The 21,420-nt window shown below is 44.8% G+C and overlaps 1 protein-coding gene across 1 annotated transcript in view; it reads left to right on the top strand.

Annotated features, from left to right (window-relative positions):
• Nucleotides 1–21,420, top strand: part of SORD (sorbitol dehydrogenase) — a 35,449-nt gene that overhangs the window by 10,539 nt on the left and 3,490 nt on the right. Inside the window, exons 3-7 of the mRNA XM_027554119.1 lie at nucleotides 7,095–7,259; nucleotides 9,146–9,305; nucleotides 14,976–15,094; nucleotides 17,866–17,931; nucleotides 18,665–18,840. Of these exons, the coding sequence (XP_027409920.1) occupies nucleotides 7,095–7,259; nucleotides 9,146–9,305; nucleotides 14,976–15,094; nucleotides 17,866–17,931; nucleotides 18,665–18,840 (686 nt within the window). The remainder of the gene's footprint in view (nucleotides 1–7,094; nucleotides 7,260–9,145; nucleotides 9,306–14,975; nucleotides 15,095–17,865; nucleotides 17,932–18,664; nucleotides 18,841–21,420) is intronic.

The raw sequence follows: 21,420 nt of genomic DNA, 5'->3' as shown, positions 1-21,420 counted from the left end.
TTCGACTTGTCTTTTATTGTTTCTTGTTGTTTACCCCGGAGACACACATATGCTGTTCCTTTCTCCCTCTTTTCCTACTGTTTGTTACTTAAAAACCTCCATAAAAAGGAGATAGGAGGAGGATTCAGGATGGGGGTGTACATGGGCACCCATGGCTGATTCATGTCAGTGAATGACAAAAACCATCACAATATTGTAAAGTAATTATCCTCCAATTAAAGTAATTAATTTAAAGAAAACTATGCTTTTCTTAGGCTTTCAACCTAGTTCTATTGTCCACAGTATGGCTAGATAGATTCAATCGGCTGCTACATGAAATAAAAGAAACAGTGATAGAACCAGAGGACTTACTGTATCAAACTGCTGACTTGTCCCAGAGAATTTAACATAAAATTCTTCAGGTTATGGACAAAGGCAAAATTGTCCCTCTTTTGAACTAATGACAGAATTAGGTTACTCTGTCCTCTATAAACTGCCATTTGGATGGCCAACCCATGTCCTAACTCCAAACTTTGGAAAGGCGTGAGTCTTTAGATCGTAATCTTGTAAATACAAAAGGGGACGTCCAGGACAGTCTCCAAAGACCAGGCTGTTCTCTCCACTGGGGGTGGGACGAGCTGCATAGAGCCCTTCCCTACTACCCTAATCAAACAGGAGCAGGAAGTGGGTGAGCACACTGGGGCAGGGTTCCTGCCACCTTTGCTCCATTCCTTCTGGCCAAACCTGCCCAGCCGAGCTGACCCGCACATTTCCCAGGGTGATGTCTCTACCTGGGGAGCTCATGCCACCCTCCTAGCTGTGGCAGCTTCCAACTGACAGTTTCCCAATTCCTTTCATCCCTGGGGTCCCGCAGCAGGAAGTGAGGCAGGTGGCAAGGGGCAATTTCTATCCTTGATGAGTTGGGTGCATGCTTCCCTGCCTCACCCAGAACTGTAGCTTCTGTGTGAACATCAGACTGAAGGCAGCTTTCCTGGAGCCTCTGGGGTTTTGTTACTCAAAGGTCAATTGGGTTACTGATTTATAGCAATAGTTCAGTTCAGTTCAGTCGCTCAGTCGTGTCCAACTCTTTGCGACCCCATGAATCGCAGCACGCCAGGCCTCCCTGTCCATTACCAACTCCCGGAGTTCACTCACACTCACGTCCATCGAGTCAGTGATGCCATCCAGCCATCTCATCCTCTGTCGTCCCCTTCTCCTCCTGCCCCCAATCCCTCCCAGCATCGGGGTCTTTTCCAATGAGTCAACTCTTCGCATGAGGTGGCCAAAGTACTGGATCATTCCTTTGTGAATGAAGGAAGCATCATTCTTTCCAAAGAAATCCCAGGGCTGATCTCCTTCAGAATGGACTGGTTGGATCTCCTTGCAGTCCAAGGGACTCTCAAGAGTCTTTTCCAACACCACAGTTCAAAAGCATCAATTCTTCGGTGCTCAGCTTTCTTTACAGTCCAACTCTCACATCCATACATGACCACAGGAAAAACCATAGCCTTAACTAGATGGACCTTTGTTGGCAAAGTAATGTCTCTGCTTTTCAATATGCTGTCTAGGTTGGTCATAATTTTTCTTCCAAGGAGTAAGCGTCTTTTAATTTCATGGCTGCAGTCACCATCTGCAGTGATTTTGGAGCCCAGAAAAATAAAGTCTGACACTGTTTCCACTGTTTCCCCATCTATTTCCCATGAAGTGATGGGACCAGATGCCATGATCTTCGTTTTCTGAATGTTGAGCTTTAAGCCAACTTTTTCACTCTCCTCTTTCACTTTCATCAAGAGGCTTTTTAGTTCCTCTTCACTTTCTGCCATAAGGGTGGTGTCATCTGCATATCTGAGGTTATTGATATTTCTCCTGGCAATCTTGATTCCAGCTTGTGCTTCTTCCAGCCCAGCATTTCTCATGATGTACTCTGCATATAAGTTAAATAAGCAGGATGACAATATACAGCCTTGACGTACTCCTTTTCCTATTTGGAACCAGTCTGTTGTTCCATGTCCAGTTCTAACTGTTGCTTCCTGACCTGCATACAGATTTCTCGAGAGGCAGGTCAGGTGGTCTGGTATTCCCATCTCTTTCAGAATTTTCCACAGTTTATTGTGATCCACACAGTCAAAGGCTTTGGCATAGTCAATAAAGCAGAAATAGATGTTTTTCTGGAACTCTCTTGCTTTTTCAATGATCCAGAGTGTGTTGGCAATTTGATCTCTGGTTCCTCTGCCTTTTCTAAAACCAGCTTGAACATCTGGAATTTCACGGTTCACATATTGCTCAAGCCTGGCTTGGAGAATTTTGAGCATTACTTTACTAGCGTGTGAGATGAGTGCAATTCTGCAGTAGTTTGAGCATTCTTTGGCACTGCCTTTCTTTAGGATTGGAATTAAAATTGACCTTTTCCAGTCCTGTGGCCACTGCTGAGTTTTCCAAATGTGCTGGCATATTGAGTGCAGCACTTTCACAGCATCATCTTTCAGGATTTGAAATAGCTCAACTGGAATTCCATCACCTCCACTAGCTTTGTTCGTAGTGATGCTTTCTAAGGCCCACTTGACTTCACATTCCAGGATATCTGGCTCTAGATGAGTAATCACACCATCGTGATTATCTGGGCCGTGAAGATCTTTTTTGTACAGTTCTTCTGTGTATTCTTACCACCTCTTCTTAATATCTTCTGCTTCTTTTAGGTCCATACCATTTCTGTCCTTTATCGAGCCCATCTTTGCATGAAATGTTCCTTTGGTATCTCTAATTTTCTTAAAGATATCTCTAGTCTTTCCCATTCTGTTGTTTTCCTCTATTTCTTTGCATTGATTGCTGAGGAAGGCTTTCTTATCTCTTCTTGTTATTCTTTGGAACTCTGCATTCAGATGCTTATATCTTTCCTTTTCTCCTTTGCTTTTCGCTTCTCTTCTTTTCACAGCTATTTGTAAGGCCTCCCCAGACAGCCAAAAAATTGCTTTTTTGCATTTCTTTTCCATGGGGATGGTCTTGATCCCTGTCTCCTGTACAGCGTCACGAACCTCAGTCCATAGTTCATCAGGCACTCTATCTATCAGATCTAGACCCTTAAATCTACTTCTCACTTCCACTGTATAATTATAAGGGATTTGATTTAGGTCACACCTGAATGGTCTAGTGGTTTTCCCTACTTTCTTCAATTTCAGTTTGAATTTGGCAATAAGGAGTTCATGATCTGAGCCACAGTCAGCTCCTGGTCTTGTTTTTGCTGACTGTATAGAGATTCTCCATCTTTGGGTGCAAAGAATATAATCAATCTGATTTTGGTGTTGACCATCTGGTGATGTCCATGTATAGAGTCTTCTCTTGTGTTGTTGGAAGAGGGTGTTTGTTATGACCAGTGCATTTTCTTGGAAAAACTCTATTAGTCTTTGCCCTGCTTCATTCTGTATTCCAAGGCCAAATTTGCCTGTTACTCCAGGTGTTTCTTGACTTCCTACTTTTGCATTCCAGTTCCCTATAATGAAAAGGACATCTTTTTTGGGGTGTTAGTTCTAAAAGGTCTTGTAGGTCTTCATAGAACTGTTCAACTTCAGCTTCTTCAGCGTTATTGGTTGGGGCATAGGCTTGGATTACTGTGATATTGAATGGTTTGCCTTGGAAACGAACAGAGATCATTCTGTCGTTTTTGAGATTACATCCAAGTACTGCATTTCGAACTCTTTTGTTGACCATGATTGCTACTCCATTTCTTCTGAGGGATTCCTGCCCGCAGTAGTAGATATAATGGTCATATGAGTTAAATTCACCCATTCCAGTCCATTTCAGTTCGCTGATTCCTAGAATGTCGACATTCACTCTTGCCATCTCTTGTTTGACCACTTCCAATTTGCCTTGATTCATGGACCTGACATTCCAGATTCCTATGCAATATTGCTCTTTACAGCATCGGACCTTGCTTCTATCACCAGTCACATCCACAACTGGGTATTGTTTTTGCTTTGGCTCCATCCTTTCATTCTTTCTGGAGTTACTTCTCCACTAATCTCCAGTAGCATATTGGGCACCTACTGACCTGGGGAATTCCTCTTTCAGTACCCTATCATTTTGCCTTTTTAAACTGTTCATGGGGTTCTCAAGGCAAGAATACTGAAGTGGTTTGCCATTCCCTTCTCCACCTCTCCACCATGACCCGTCCGTCTTGGGTGGCCCCACGGGCATGGCTTAGTTTCATTGAGTTAGACAAGGCTGTGGTCCTAGTGTGGTTAGATTGACTAGTTTTCTTTGAGTATGGTTTCAGTGTGTCTGCCCTCTGATGCCCTCTTGCAACATCTACCGTCTTACTTGGGTTTCTCTTACCTTGGACGTGGGGTATCTCTTCATGGCTGCTCCAGCAAAGCGCAGCCGCTGCTCCTTACCTTGGCCGAGGGGTACCTCCTCATGCTGCCCCTTCTGACCTTGAATGTGGAATAGCTCTCTAGGCCCCCTGTGCCCGTGCAGCCACCACTCCTTGGAGGTGGGGTTGCTCCTCCCTGGCCTTAGGCGTGGGGTAGCTCCTGTCGGCCGCAGCCCCTGACCTAGGATGCGGGGTAGCTCCTCTTGGCTGCCACCCCTGACCTCGGACGTGGGGTAACTCCTCTTGGCCGCCTCCCCTCGGGCATGGGGTCCTCCCGGCTTCTGCCCCTGACCTCGGACGTGGGGTAGCTCCTCTCGCCCGCACTAAGAAGACAGATAATAGCTGTTTCTATCAGTGTTAAGCAAGTAATGTATATTTAAGGCTCAAGTGTATCTACCGAGATATGATATTCAGAGAAGTGAAAGGGCACTTCATTGTGTTCTGAAAAGTTAGTGTGGATTCCAGAGGTGGCAAAAAAAAAAAAAAAGAAAAGAAAAGGGTTTCTCTGGACCCAAAGGAAGCTTTTCAGTTTCTCTCTGCAGCATGCTTCTCTCATTTTCTTATCCCTTGCCACCCTTGAGTTGAAAAGGGAAATGATGGTAAATTTCAGCTAGCATTCTAGCATCTCAAATGTAATCTCATGTTATAAATTGCTAACTTCAAGAGAGGAAACTCCTAGATAATTTTCATGACTCAAATGACTTTTCCCTAAGTTTGATCTCAGGATGTGCCCTGCAACTTCTTACCCTGTTCACCAAGGACGAGGAAGTTCTACGGAGCCACACCTGGTGGATCTCCCGTGGTTTGTGACAAGGGCAATGTGTAAAACATCCGAGTGCGGAGCAGAGCTCTGGTCTCTTTGTCTTCCTAGGGCAGAGCTTTTTCTCAGGGAGATACTTTGTAATGTGGTAAACTCAGTCACACTAGGCCAGTAATCCTTTAGGATTTATTTCAGCAAAGGGGCTCAGTTCAATCATTATTTTAAACTTGGAAAACTGACAACAACAATATCACCAAATCTCACTATATTCAAACCTGTGAAGGAGAAATGCCAGTTGAAGTCTTTGGATGGTTTAAATTAAAGCTGCACTTTTGAACAAAACAAGCATGAAGAACTCAGCCTGATAGCACACAAAGTATTGCCAAGCCTGAATCGTACCAGCCTCCTTCTCATGATAGATAAGAATCAGGCATGCATGCTCAGTCGCTAAGCTGTGATGGACTCTTTGCAACCCCATGGACTGTAGCCCACCAGGCTCCTCTGTCCATGGGATTTCCCAGGCAAGAATACTGGAGTGGGTTGCCATTTCCTATTCCAGGGGATTTTCCCAGCCCAGAGATCAAACCCACATCTCCATCTCCTACATTGGCAGACAGGTTCATTATCACTGAGGCACCACCTGGGAAGCTCAAGACTCAAGCATAGCATATTAGTTGTCTGGAAACAGTTATCTCCTCAAAAAACAGGTTTTTTTTCCTCTTAGGTAGTTGACACACTTCTTCCTACTAACACCTTTTATTTGGTGTATTAGAGTTCTCCAGGGAAATAGAACTGAGAGACATTATTATTTATATTAGCTTTATTATATAGAGAGAAACAGAGACAGAGGAGCTGCCTAGACTGAAATCTGTAGGGATAACCAGCAGGCTGAAAATTCAGGTAAGTTAAGTTAAGGAGAATTCCATCTCCTTCAGGAAACCTCAGACTTTTTTAAGGCCTTCAATTGATTGGAGAAGGTTTATCCACATTATGGAGAATAATTTGCTTTACTCAAAATATACTGGTTTAAATGTTTGTTTTATTAAAGTATTATATAATTTACACACAGCATTATGTTAGCTTCAGGTGAACATGATGATTTAATATCTGTATATACTGTGAAGTGATCACCACAATGTCTAGTTAACATCTGTCATTGCAAATAACTATTGTACAGTTTTTTTTTCTTGTGATGAGAACTTTTTTAAGATCTGTTCTCTCAGGAACTTTGACATATGTAACACGGTATTATAAATACAGTCACCATTCTGTACATTACCTCCCCAGACTTATTGATATTTATTTTATAAGGAGAAGTTTGTTCCCTTTGACCCCCTTCGCCCATTTCACCCACCTTCCACTCCTTGCCTCTGGCAACCACCAATCCATTTTCTGTATCTGAGTTTGGTAGGTTTTTGTTTTGGTTTGGTTTTAGATTCTGCATTTAAGTGAAATCATATGGTATTTGTCTTTCTCTGACTTATTTCACTTAGCATAATGCCCTCAAGGTCCATTCATGTTGTTGCAAATGGCAAGATTTCCTTTTTTAATGGCCGAATAATATTCCATTGTATATATAACACCACCTTTTCTTTGTCCATTCCTCCATCAATGGACACTTAGATTGTTTCCATAACTTGACTATTGTAAATAATACTGCAGTGAACATGGATGTGCTTAAATGTTAATCACATCAAAAAAGTAACTTCCCAGCAACATCGAGCATTTAACCAAACAGCTGGGCACCATAGCCAAGCCAAGCTGATGCATAGAATTAGCCCTCACATGCAGTTATTTTGCTGTTTGGAAGCTTTCTTGCCTTGTAAGACTTAGTCAAGCTGCTTTTTAGCTTGTTTTCCTCTGTGATCTAAGTTTTATACCTGACCTTGAAACCAAACCCTCTCATTTGTCCAGAGGAAAAACACCTCAGAGAGATAGAGGGGTCCTTCCCTTCCTCACTTGTTTTCTCCTTCTCCTTTCTCTTACCAGAGGTGCTTCTGAAGATGCATTCTGTTGGAATTTGTGGCTCAGATGTCCATTACTGGCAGCATGGTCGAATTGGAGATTTTGTTGTGAAAAAGCCAATGGTGCTGGGGCATGAAGCTTCAGGAACAGTCGTAAAAGTGGGATCATTGGTCAGGCACCTACAACCAGGTCAGCAAAGCCCTTTCGCCAATGGATTTGTTTATTCATTCAGCACATATATTTCTGTGTGATTTTTCAGGGCCAGGCCCTCTGGTAAACACTGGGGACACAGCAGTGAACAAGACAGTCTCAATCTCTACATACTTGGATTTTACACAGGGGAAGGCAACTGGGACAGACAGTTAATTAATCAAAATTGTGTTGAGGACAGCAGAGGAGAATACAGGGTGTGATCAGTGTAGACTACTCTCCAGAACCCTGGCTCATCTGAGGAAGAGAAAATTAATTCAACACCTGAAGACAAGTAAGAAATAAGCCAGGTAAAGGGGAGGGGAAGATGTTGCAGCCACAGGAACCACAGAATATCTATACACACTGAGAACCAGGGCCTTCCATGCAGCATTGATTTTACTGGATGGCTTGGAAACCATCAATGTTTTGTTGTTGCTATAGTTAAGTCACTAAGTTGTATCTGACTTTGCGATTCCATGGACTGTAGGCTATGAGGCTCCTCTGTCCATGGGATTTTTCCAGGCAAGAATTCTAGAGTGGGTTGTCATTTCCTTCTTTAGGGGATTTTCCTGATCCAGGGATCGAGTCCAAGTCTACTTGGCAGGTAGATTCTTTATCACTGAGCTACCTGGGAATTTGCTTAATTCAGGCGGAATTCTCAGCTACGGCAGATTGCGATGTTCCCCAACACAGTGAATTAAATCCAAGCTGTCTTGGAATAGCCAGCTGTGGCTTTAACCTTCTTTTCCTGGTGAGCCCACCTCATAGCCTGGAAACAACAGATTCTCTCTGGGAAGGAGAGAGTTCTCAGGAGGTGTCGTCCTGTGTTAGTTACAAGGCCCTCTGAGCCTGGCTGCACCAGGAGGGATCCACTAGCCCTGAAGAAGCTAAGTACATGTCTGCATTTTGTCAGCATCTAAATTTTACCTTAACAAGATACCATAAACAAGTATTGAACTGTAGTTATGATATGCAAGCTACAGTCTAATGATATGAAGCTGAGTGATATGTACTTGAATGTGCAGCCTACTTTGAAATGCATTCGAAAAGAAGGTGGATTGATGGGTGGAAGAGAGAGAGATAAATGAGATGGATATGTGATAAAATCAATGTAGCTAAATGTTAATTGAAGAAACAAGTAGAGAACGTCTGGGTGTTCATCATACAGTTCTTTCAACTTTGCTGTATGTTTTTCAACTCATGGGGTAAGTCCTATGACTTTGTTGTATGTTTGAAATTTTTCATACTAAGAAGTTAGAAGAGCCAGTCTAAGGCTGGGTTTCCAAGTGGACGTAGTGAGACATGGAGTAGAAGTACAGTAGAGCCGGCTGTTCACAAGCCTTAGTGTTTCTCTGATGTAGAGTCTGAAGCCTCTATGGGTCATTTGCCTTAGTGGTTCTACTAACCAGGAATCAGTTATTGTCTAGGAGACTGAACACAAGATGTGCCATCATTATGACTCCTGTCAGCATATTATCAAAACAGGGAAGAAAAAACTCTGCAAATTCCACACACTAGCTACCTCTTCTGCACCAGTTTGAGATGGGAACAAAACCTGGCTTGCTGGGACTAGTTATGTTTCATAAGCTGGGAAGTGGCTATGGAACTGGAGGACTTATCCCATGAGTTGAAAAAAGGGCAGGCAAGGCAAACCATCCTGTGGAGAAGTGGACTGGTCATTTTCTTCCAGAGTGTGTGTGCTGCCTTTGGTATTTCCCTTGGAGACACTAACAGGCTGGGCTTTCCTGGACTACCCTGGGTCCCCAGTGGGGAGGGAGGCTCATTTGGCCAGATCCCCCTGTTGGCATTTACCTGTGAGCACATGACTCTTACCAGCATCTCTGCCCCTCTGTTTGTTTGTTTGTATGTTTGTTTTCCACCAGGTGATCGTGTCGCCATCGAGCCTGGTGCTCCTCGAGAAACTGATGAGTTCTGCAAGATTGGCCGATACAATCTGTCACCTACCATCTTCTTCTGCGCCACGCCCCCCGATGATGGGAACCTCTGCCGGTTCTACAAGCACAATGCTAACTTCTGCTACAAGTCAGTGCCCAGGGCCCAGCCACGGCACCTGGGACCTCTTCCCTGCTGTTTTTTGGTGTTCTTTCTTCTAGTTTCCCATAGTGGTTTCTTCCTTCTTTTACACTCATAATTCCAGACATTAAGCATTCTCTCGGCAGGCCTGCCTTAGGGCTAAGACTGACCCTCGGTGCTTAGATTTAGTCGTTCAGTCTAATTTTCCCTCAAGTAGAGCAATAATAGAAAATCATTGCTGAAATCAGTCACTCCTCTCCAGCTGTCTTGGAGGTAACTTATTGGGATTGTCCTCTGTTATTGGTTTCCACTGCAGCTACAACAAAGATATCTTGTAACAGTAGGAACCTTAACAACAATGATAGCAACAGCCAAAGTTTACTGTGGCGTAGAGCCACAGGGCATGAGCTTTGGGACCCTGGGTCCACTCACTCCTAGTGAGTGACTTTGTGGAAATGAACCTTCTTCACCTCAGTCTCTTTAACCACCTGGAGATTAAATGTGACCATGCATGTAAAGACACAATGATTGTTATTACCTGCCTGGCCTTGTGCTAGGTCTCTGCATGGCTTATTTGACTTCCATAACAGTGATGGTGAGGTGGAACCCCGGATTATGTGAGAATTAGCAGAGGCAGGAGAAGGCTGATTAGCTTGGCCCCAGAACAGAGCCAGAAGTCCAGACAGGGTGGCAGTGATTCTCAGGCTCTTGCCCTGTCCTCACTGTCCTAGCTCAGCTTTCAAAGTGATTGGGGAACTTATGTCTGGCAGAAACCGAGTGCTATACCTTCTGCATGGGCCTGGCATGGGGCTCTGGGATGCTGGTGTGCCACTTTCCTTCTCAACCGGCCAGGTGTGTTCTCCGCACCCCAGCCTGGCCCCAGCGGTGCCTCTTGGCCAAGATGGGGCTTGTCCAGCGGAGGCCAGGCGCTCGTCACAGGGGCAGTCTGACAGATCTGAGTTTTCTAGTGCCTACTGGAAGCCTTGAGAGGAGTCACAGGCCAGGGACCTCGTGAGTTTAAGTTGGCACTCGAGGAGGGAACAAGTTACAAGGGCAGAGTCTGCCTTTGAGCAAGTGGTTCCTAAACCAGCCCACCTTTCCTGGGCCCTTTTCAAGTCAAGGTGCCCAACAAATTTTTTGTGGAAGGCAGAAGAGCGTAGTGATAAAGCTTGAGACTAACCACTGATCTCTGCTATTTGCCAACTGTGTGACCTAGAGCAAATTAAATTGTGTAATCTCAATCTTCTAGATGGTAAAATGGAAATAATAGCATCGATATGATGAAATGCATAGAATTAATACATTTTAGTACATTAATTCAATGGGAAAAGCGTCTCAGGTACTCAACATGAGGCCTGGCACGTAATAGGAGCTCAGTAAACAGTGCAATGACTGCGTCATAGCTGTGGCCTTATGTTTGGGGGATGGTACCATGATAGGCCTGAAAAGGAGCCTTGCACTGGGAATGGGGAGCGGGGGTTGGTTGTAGGGAGAGGTGGGGAAGGAAGTGTCCTGGTTGGCAGTGGCAATGCGAGGGCTGCAGAGGGCCTTCAGGGGACACACTACCCCCACTTCTCTTCCTCTCCAAGGGTATTTTGTGTCTGTGTCCCCAGCCTAGCCCTGGGTCCACACCCTCTTCTCTTGTTTCTTTTTGTGAGGATTTGCACACCACGACAGCTTCTTTATTTTCCTACCCATCTTATTTTCTATCTTCCTGCTTCCCCCTTGGCTTCTTGATCATTCTTTGAAAGTGAAAATGAGGTCGCTCAGTGGTGTCCGACTCTTTGCAATCCCGTGGACTGTAGCCCACCAGGCTCCTCCATCCATGGGATTCTCCAGGCAAGAATACTGGAGTGGGTTGCCATTTTCTTCTCCAGGGGATCTTCCCAACCCAGGGATTGAACCCAGGTCTCCCGCATTTCAGGCAGAGACTTTAACCTCTAAGCCACCAGGGAAGCTTTGCCTATTCCCTGAATCCCACTATGAAAACCTCCAAGTTACCTTGTCGTTCTCTGGTGTTTCAGTTCAGTTCATTCGTTCAGTCATGTCCGACTCTTTGTGACCCCAGGGACTGCAGCACGCCAGGCTTCCCTGTCCATCAACAACTCCCAGGGTTTTTTCAAACTCATGTCCATTGTGTCGGTGATGCCATCCAACCATCTCATCCTCTGTCGTCCCCTTCACCTCCTGCCTTCAATCTTTCCCAGCATCAGGATCTTTTCAAATGAGTCAGTTCTTTCCATCAGGTAGCCAAAGTATTGGAGTTTCAGCTTCAACATCAGTACTTCTAATGAATATTCAGGACTGATTTTCTTTAGGATGGACTGGTTGGATCTTCTTGCAGTCCAAGGGACTCTCAAGAGTCTTCTCCAACACCACAGCTCAAAAGCATCAATTCTTTGGCACTCAGCTTTCTTTATGGTCCAACTCTCACATCCATACATGACTACTGAAAAATCATAGCTTTGACTAGACGGACCTTTGTTGGCAAAGTAATGTCTCTGCTTTTGAATATGCTATCTAGGTTGGTCATAACTTTCCTTCCAAGGAGTAAGCATCTTTTAATTTCATGGCTACAGTCACCATCGGCAGTGATTTTGGAGCCCCCAAAAATAAAGTCTGCCACTCCACTGTTTCCCCATCTATTTCCCATGAAGTGATGGGACAGGATGCCATGATCTTAGTTTTCTGAATGTTGGGCTTTAAGCCAACTTTTTCACTCTCTTCTGGTGTTTAGAAAATCATGAACAGTTAGAGTTGGAAAGAAACTCATCCCCTTTCCCTCAGCTTTCACACAATAAGGTTGGGGAAAGAGGACCAGTAGCTCCTCCCAGGTCTGTGGCAAAAGGGCAGCTCGCAGGACTCTGGCTATGACTATGTGTGATAAGGCAACATCTGCCCTGTCAGTGGAATAATCTCCCACAGGGTAATCCTTTCTCATCACCATCTCCAATCCCATTTCTCTGTGTTTGTTTTTTTTTAATTGGCTGCTCTGGGTCTTTGTTACTGTGCATGGACTTTGTCTAGTTGTGGAAAGTGGGAGCTACTCTCCAGTTTCCAGGTGTGGGCTTCTAGTTGCAGAGGCTTCTCTTGTTGTGGAGCACAGTAGTTGTGGCCTGGTGGGCTCAATATTTACAGATCATGGGCCCTAGAGCTCAGGCTCAGTAGTTGTAGTTCACAGGCTTAGCCGTTCCAAGGGATGTGGGATCTTCCTGGACCAGGGATCGAACCAGTGTCCCTTGTATTGCAAGGCAGATTCTTAACCATTGGACCACCAGGGAAGCCCCTCCTCTTGGTATTCTTATGTCATAGGGAAGTCAGAGTGAGAATGAGAAGAGCACACAGTTCCTGTCCACAGGCCACCCTCACTTTAGTCCCAGTACCAGCTTTGAGCGAGACCCAAATGTGATGAGGCAGGACTACTGGAGAGAGTGTGTGTGTGATTTGGGGTCTTTGAGAGAGTTTGCAAGTCAATATTTCTCTTCAGAGTTTTTTCCTTAATATTGAATTTATGGGATAGATTCAGCAGGTAGGGGGATGATGATAATAATCAGAGCAGAAGAGTGGATTGGGGTGGGGGAAATGGTGTAAGAGAAGCAGAGGGGAGGGGAGAAAGAAAGGGTTGTGGGCACCTGTCAGGCCGAATGTAGACCTTGTTATTTATCTTGTGGAGGGTTGTGAACAGAAGGGTCATGGAGATGAGCCCATGCTTTGGCTTCCACTTATTTCTTTTTGGAATTTTAGGGATTTCATGTTCTTGCATGTGGAGGTTTTGGGAGCATTGAATAAGTACTGGGCAGTGAGGAACTAGCAAAAGTTAACTACAGAACTGCTTGTGCCAAAAGGCAGCTGATGTGGGACAGGCAGAGGATATGAAATCAGGAGATCTGGATTCAAGTTTTTACTTTCTTGCTCACTAGGCTTGTAATTTGGGGCAGGTCTCTTAATGTCTTCTGGCTTCAGTTCTGCTCAGTTCAGTTCAGTCGCTCAGTCGTGTCTGACTCTTTGCGACTCCATGGATTGCAGCACGCCAGACTTCCCTGTCCATCACTAACTCCCGGAGTTTACTCAAACTCATGTCCATTGAGTCGGTGATGCCCTCCAACCATCTCATCTGCTGTCGTCCCCTTCTCCTCCTGCCTTCAATCTTTCCCAGTGAGTTAGTTCTTCGTATCAGGTGGCCAAAGTATTGGAGCTTCAGTTTCAACATCAGCCCTTCCAATGAATATTCAGGGCTGATTTCCTTTAGGATGGACTGGTTAGATATCCTTGCAGTCTAAGGGACTCTCAAAGAGTCTTCTCCAACACCACAGGTCAAAAGCTTCAGTTCTTTGGCACTCAGCTTTCTTTATGATCCAACTCTCACATCCATACATGACTACTGGAAAATGATAGCTTTGACTAGACGGACCTTTGCTGGCAAAGTAATGTCTCTGCTTTTTAATATGCTGTCTAGGTTGGTCATAACTTTTCTTCCAAAGAGCAAGCGTCTTTTAATTTCATGGCTTCAGTCAGTTTTGCTTCTATAGAATAAAAAACAAAGCCTTCCCTGGACTTCCCTGGCAGTCCAGTGGTTAGGCTTTCACTGCTGAGGGCCTGGGTTTAATCCCTGTTCACAGCCAATGGCTCAGTGGGTAAAGAATCCACCTGTAATGCAGGAGACACAGGAGCCTCGGATTCAGTCCCTGAGTCTGGAAGATCCCCTGGAGGAGGAAATGGCAACCCCTCCAGTATTCTTGCCTGAAAAATTTTATGGACAGAGGGGCCTGGTAGGCTACAGTCCATGGGGTCACAAAGAGTTAGACACGACTGAACAACTAAGAATGCATGGGGAACCAAGATCCTGCAAGCCGCCAAAAAAAGAAAAAAACAACAAAGCCTGCCCTTCCTGCTTGACAAGGTCATGCTGAGGATTAAATGAGATAATGGAGGAGAAAGCTCTAATCTGTAAAGCATTATGCAAATATTTGCTGTCTTCATCAGTGGTATCGCGAAAAGGGTCAAGATGCCAGTAGACAGGGAAGTGAAAGCCAAGAACCCAGTGGCGAAGGTGACACAGCATTTAATCTGCTATGTGGAGACAAGCCCTTTCTCATCTTAACCAGTCCAGAGACAGCCAGGCAGCTGCTGCTAGCACTGTGGTTCTTTTGGAGCATGTACTATGGGGGACGATGTACAGAGTGATGTCAGCTTCTAATCACTGTTGTGCAAAGCTGCTGATAGTCTGGGTTGTTTGCTAAAATGAAACCAGAAAGGCTATAAGTTTGAGAAGCAGATGAAATGCTGGGATGTGGTTAAGTTAAACCCTTGTGAAATGAACTCGTTTATTAAAGACAGCCACACCGCACCTTATCTTGGATGGCATTTTCAGAGGGAGGCAGTATGATACGGGCTCTGGAATCAGACGTACCTGGTTTCCAGTTTAAACCCTTTAAGATTCTCAGTACTCCCTGATTTTGAACTTTTGGAGCAAGTCATTCACTCCTCCAAAGCTTGCTTTCCTTGTCTGTAAAGTGGGAATGATAATGTATACACAGAACTGTTCTGAGGATTTACAAGAGTGAATATAGGTAAATTGCTTAGCCCTTTTGCTCAGCATATAAATAAAAGCTCAGTAAATATTAGCTATTGTTATTATTGTTAACCTAGAGGGACTGAGTATGTTGAATGACTCCTCAGGCTTCCTGACAATGTCACCTTTGAGGAAGGGGCCCTGATTGAGCCACTGTCTGTGGGGATCCATGCCTGCCGGCGAGCTGGAGTCACGCTGGGGAACAAGGTCCTTGTGTGTGGAGCTGGTAAGAAACAGATATCACTGTGGTTATGAGTTCATTAAAGGGGAATGTGAGACCCCTCTGCCCATCTCATCCCCACTCTGAGGGCTGAAATAGGTTCTCGAATCTCTGGTTAGGGAGAATTACAGTGTGCCATTCCTTCAGTGACGAGCACTATGCTAAATAAATGTTTGCAGGCAAGGTAGCTAACTAATGTTATCTCCTAGGCAACATAACTCATTTGTTCACTTTAAAGAGTGCAATTTGGAATTATTTTTCAACCCTTGACAGGAAACTAGGGAAATATTTTTGGGATTAAAGGGAAGGCTATCTTTTGGAGCTTTCAGATCATCCCAGAGAACTGGTCTCCTGGTCTTCCAAGAATGAGATGGCTACTACTTAGGACCAGCAGGAGTGAGTCCCAGCCCATGGGGAGCCAGCACTCTGTCCACATAGGCTTATAGCTAGCTCCTTCTTCCTCTGCTTCCACCCAGCTGAACAAACCTGGCAACCTCAGATTGAATCATCTAGGCTTCTAACTGCTTCACGTGACCGAGACAACATGCTTCACTCCTTGTGGGTGTGAGCTGGTGTACACTTTTTTTTTGTATTATTGAGGTTTAATTTGTACCTTTTGACCCTCTTCATCCATTTCTTCACTGCCACCACTACCTCTGGCAATCCAGTCCAGTCTCCATAACTATGAGCTCAGGGTTTTTATGGTTGAATAATATTCCATTGTGTGTGTGTGTGTGTGTGTGTGTGTGTGTGTACACCACATTTTCTCTGTCTGTTCATCCACTGATGAACACTTAGATGGTTTCCATGTCTTGGCGATTATAAATAATGCTGCAGTGATTATGGGAGTGGAGATTCATTTTGAGTTAGTGCTTTTGTTTTCTTTGGATAAAATTCCACTTCTGAGCAGAAGCAGAATTGTCAGATCACATGGAAGTTCTATTTTTAATTTTTAATTTAATCTCCATACTGTTTTCCATAGTGTTTGGACTGGCTTACATTCCCAACTAACAAATGCATAAGATTTTCCCTTTCTCCATACCCTCCCTGACACCTGTTACTTGTGTTTTTGATAAAAGCCATGCTGACAGATGTGCAGTGATATCTCTTTGTAATATTGCTTTGAATTTCTCTGATTATTAACGTTGAGCATCTTTTCATGTTTATGTTGCCCATCTGTATATATTCTTTGGAAACATGTCTAGTCATATTCTCTGCCCATTTTTAAATTGGATTGTTTTTCTGCTGTTAAGTTGGGTAAGTTCTTTATATTTTTGGAGATTAATACCCGTATCAAATATATGATTTGCAAATATTTTTCTCCTACTCAACAAGTTGCTTTTTTCATTTTGTTGATGTTTCCTTCGTTATGCAGAAGTTTTTTAGTTTGATATGGTCCCAGTTGTTTATTTTTTATTTTTTATTTTTTTTGCCACACCATGCAGCTTGCAGTATCTTAGTTCCCTGATCAAAGACTGAACCTGGGCCCTTGGCAGTGAAAACATGGAGTCCTAACCACTGGACTGCCAGGGAATTCCCCACTTGTTTATTTTTGCTTTTATTGCCATTGTTTTTGCTGTCAAATCCAAAAACTCATCAAGACTGATGTCAGGATGCTTACTACCTATGTTTTCTTCTAGGAGTTTTAGGGTTTCGGGTCTTATGTTCAAGTCATTAATCCATTTTGAGTTAATCCTTATACATTTTGTGATTGATTTTTTTGGGGCAGGGCCAAATAAGTGACTGCAGGGCTTCCTATGGCGGGTGATGGGTGTAGAACAGATGTGCCTCAATGAGCCAAGCAGACTGTAGGATCCAGGTGACAGGTTTTTTCTTTTTAATCTGCATAAGTAATACATTTTTGCCTTAGAAAAAAAAAATTATTCATACCATGCCTGCACACATGTGAACAAACACACACAAAAATTCACTGATAGCACCATCAGCCTGAGAGGACCATTGGTAAGAATTTGGTGTAGAATCTTTCAGTTTTGTTTTTGCTTTATTCATGAGATCATTCTAAATGATCATGCTTCATTTTACCTACAAAAACATTAATATTGTGAACATTTTTCTATGTCAATAGATAAGAGTTAGATGACATATATATATATATATTTTTTTCTTTTTTTTGCCACACCACATGGCCTGTGGGATCTTAGGTCGTTGACCAGTGATCAAACCCATGCCATTGGCAGAGAAAGCACAGAGTCCTAACAGTTGGACCTCCAGGGAATTCCTCTTTTTAACAGGTGTATAGTATCCTGCTGTAGTTTACTTAACCCGTTTGTTGCTTATTTCCCAGTGTTTTGCTTTCTGGGCAAACTCACTAACTCACTTTTGGAGTGTCCAAAAAGCAGATCCTCAAAGGTATCCTGCATAAGTGTATTTGTGATCTGGTTTTTGTGTTAAAACCATCTAGCACACCGAAATGGGGAAGACAACCTAGGACACCCTGACAGGGGGTCCTCAGGGGGCACCTTAAAGGATACGTCTCACCTTGGGGAGACATGAGGGGTTCTTTCTGAAAAGGTGGGTGGGGGGCAAAGAGAACAGGAGCCCAGCACTGGGAGCAGATTCCAGGTAGAGAACAAGCACTCATGTGTTCATTTACTCATGCACTCAGCAAACAGTTGTTAAGGTCTCACTGTATGTCAGGGACTGGGGCAGAGATGCTAGAGGCCCACAGAAGGTACAGTTTCTGTCCCTGGCCTGGAAAAGGGGGAGAGCTGGTGTTTGGTATTTCAGAATTGTCTCCTATTTACTCTTTTATTCAGGGCCAATTGGACTGGTCAGTTTGCTTGCAGCCAAGGCAATGGGTGCAGCTCAAGTGGTGGTGACTGGTAAGTTTTTCTTAAGAAAACCACTGATAAGAACCTGGCTCTTTATATGTGAACCTCAGATACTTAAACTGCCCATTTGGTCCTAAGAAGAGACTCAGCCCTTGTTTGACCAAACTCAGAGGGGGTGTGTATGTGTGAGTGTATGTATGTGATATGAAGTTAGTTGGGTGTGATATGTTTATAAGAGGATGTTTGTGTGTGAGGTATGTGATATGAACGAGAGACATGAGTGTGTATGTGTGAGGAGAGGTTATCTGACAGCATATGTGAGTATGTGAGTGTGGAGAGGTGTGGTATAAACTGAAGCTGGGTGTATGTATGTGGAGAAGGCATCTGTGAGAGAGTGTGTATGTATGTGTGTAACGTATCTGAGAGTGTGTGGGTGAATGTGTAGAGTTGTGTGCTTTATGGGGTGTTGTGGATATTTGAAGGGAATGGGGTGCAAAAGGGTGTCACTGCGTGTTTTGTGTGAGGAGGTGAGAGAGTGTATGTGTGTAGCTGTGGAGAGCTATGTGGTAGGTATGGGGGTATATGGGGATATAGAAGGGTGTACATGTTTGAGAAGTTATCGAAAGATCGTGTGTGAGGGTGTGTGTGTTCAGAGAGTGTGTGTGTTGGGCTCAGCCACACCACTACACAGAGCTTCCTTGGCATCAGAATCTGCATCTTCATTTTTTCTCCCTAATCCACCATCCAGTTTCTTAGTTTGAAAGAAACTTTTGTTCAACTGTAGATCTGTCAGCCTCTCGGTTGTCTAAAGCCAAGGAAGTCGGGGCTGATTTCATCCTCCAGATCTCCAACGAGAGCCCTCAGGAAATAGCCAAGAAAGTGGAAGGCCTGCTGGGCAGCAAGCCAGAAGTCACAATTGAGTGCACAGGGGTGGAGACCTCCATCCAAGCCGGCATCTACGTGAGTAGGGATAAAGTGAAAGTGTTAAGTCAGTCATGTCCGACTCTTTGCAACCCAGTGGACTGCAGCCCACCAGACTCCTCTGTCCATGGGATTTCCCAGGCAAGAATACTGGAGTGGGTTGCCATTCCCTTCTCCAGGGACTCTTCCTGACCCAGGGATCGAACCCAGGTCTGCCACATTGCAGACAGCTTCTTTACCATTTGAGCCATCAGGCCCAGTAGAAATAAGGGTAGCTGAAGCTGGTGGGCAGCTTCGAGTAAGCAGCCCAGGGTGGTGAACCAGTAGAAGGCACCAGTAGAAGGCATGCTCCCCCTGCAAAACATAATTAGGTAATCCCTTGTTATCTGCTTTCTTATCTCTCTTATGAAGGTAATGACACTTCCCTAACATCCTCATTGGGTCATTGTGATGTTCAAACTAGGCCACAGATACACATGGGCCTTCAAAGATGTTAAGTGACTCATACCTTTAGGATAGGATTTTACCAAGTAGTGCTCTTGGTGAAAAAAAAGAAAAAGAAAAAACAATCAATAGGAGGAACAGGGAACCATGCCTTAGATGAGTGTGGGAAATCCCTATCTTGTTTTATTGAGGAAAACTACAGTCTTTGAGTCATTGATACAAGGTGACGGGCACTAATTCAGTTAGTCACAAAGATGAGGTGTGTTTTTAGGGTCACAGTTGTCTTCTGCTGTCCTTTCCCAGAACTAGGAATGAATAAGCTGCCAATACCTGACCCACCCTTTAGCAACCCACCAGTAATTTATGGATGTTGGAAGGGGAGGGGCAGGGAGGAGCAGCACTGCCAAAGTATGAGGAAAAGAAGGAATACGAGCTCGGCTCTGCTCTCCACCATGGGCCGTGTTTTTGGCTGTGTGCTTTATAGACATGGTCCTAATCTGCATACTAGCCCTCACAGTAAGTTCTCATTTTACACGTTTTATGATGAGAGAGGCCCAGGGACTTGCCTGGAGCGCACTACTCCAATGCCTGGGCTTTCCTTGCTCCATCCGGCTGCTCCAGAGGGGAAGAGATTGAGGGGCTAGGAGCCAGTTCTGGGGTGGAAGGGGCTGGGCTGGGGAGAATGGCGGCAGCTGCCACCCCTGGGCACCCCTGCCCTGTCCCCCAGACTGCTTTCTCACAACAGCACATGCCTCTGCCCTTCTGAGTCACGCACAAGGGCACTTTCCACCATGCAAGACATTTGGGAAAAGCTGATCCCTCAACCTGTGTGGCACGGCCCTCAAGCCTGGCACCCAAGCAGAGCTGCCTTCCCCTCTTCCTACCAAGATGCCTGTGACCCCGGGGTGTCAGGGAAGCAACGGGAGAGGGAGGAGCAGGTGCCACTTTTGCCCTGACCAGTTCCAGCCGGAATCAACCAGCTCTCGGCTCCACTGTTGGAGATAATCAGCATCACCATGTGGGAAGGAGCTAAGAGAAACCAAAATCCAGCAGGCATTGAGCCTGTGTGTTACCAGTGGAGCCATGTTGACTCATGGCATATCTTGGGTTCCTGCCATATGCCTGGTTTTGTGCCAGACACCTTGAGGGCTTGAGCAGTAAGGTGTGTGTGCTGTTTTTGAGTTGTTGACAAGACAGTGACCCCCAATTCAACAGAGAGGCAGTAAAAGATATGGCTTTATAGGGCAAAGCCCTCCTTTGAGAGTCAGTCTTCTGTCGTGTTGTGTCTGGATAATATTCATAAGGAGACCTAGCAAATGTTTAGCATTGCTGTCATCTCCTTGTTGTGAAAGTCACACCCACTAAGCAATGGCCTGAGCATTCCTTTGCCTGTGGTCAGTAAGCTACTGGCCTCCTGGCAGCTTGTGATGACCAGTTCAGTGGTGCTTCTCTCCCTTCTTACCAGGTAGAGAGGAAATGCTGAGTGGACAGCAGGTTTCCTGGGAAGTTTCTCAGTGTATTCCGTGGCTCACTCACAAATCTGAACCCCTCCCCTTCAGTGAGGACAGCAACATTTTCCCGTCGTGAGATGCCCTTTCCTTGGCTGACAGTGTTTGTATGTCACAGGTGGTCTGTAAGTGACTGCTCCTCCATTAAACCCGCAAATGAGCTATGCGTTGAGCCCATTCTAGTGCAGGCCTCTGTGACTGTTACCCCTTTAGTCCTGCTATGGGAAGGCATCGTCCTGTTCTTACACATGAGGCGACCATGGCTGACAGCACCGTCTCGGGGCCCACAGCTCAAAAGTACAACTGCCAGGAGTCACCCCTATACTACAGGCTTCTCTCCAGGATGTATCCTTCCCCGCGGAGACAAGCTGTGATGTGTGCTGTTTTAAATCTCTGTGGTTAGCACTTAGAATGGCCCCCAGTAAGTGCTTTCTACTGTTAGCTATAGTAAAAACTTAGCATGAGCAAATTGTCCATTTTTCTGTCTCTCACTACACTGAGCACCATGATCTCCCCCACATCTCTGGAGCAGGCTCAGCACTCATGTAAAGTTATGTGGAAGTTGTCAGCGGAAATTTTGCTCTCCTGCCCACTCCAAAGAGGAAATTGATGACTCCATTATGACTTATACCATTGAGGTGAATGTCCCTGGAACAAAGATTTCTAA

The sequence above is a fragment of the Bos indicus x Bos taurus genome, chromosome 10, assembly GCF_003369695.1.
Source record: "Bos indicus x Bos taurus breed Angus x Brahman F1 hybrid chromosome 10, Bos_hybrid_MaternalHap_v2.0, whole genome shotgun sequence".
In the NCBI taxonomy this organism is placed as follows: Eukaryota; Metazoa; Chordata; class Mammalia; order Artiodactyla; family Bovidae; genus Bos; species Bos indicus x Bos taurus.
Note: the sequence above shows the minus strand (reverse complement) of the source record. Positions and strands in the feature narration are given on the sequence as shown.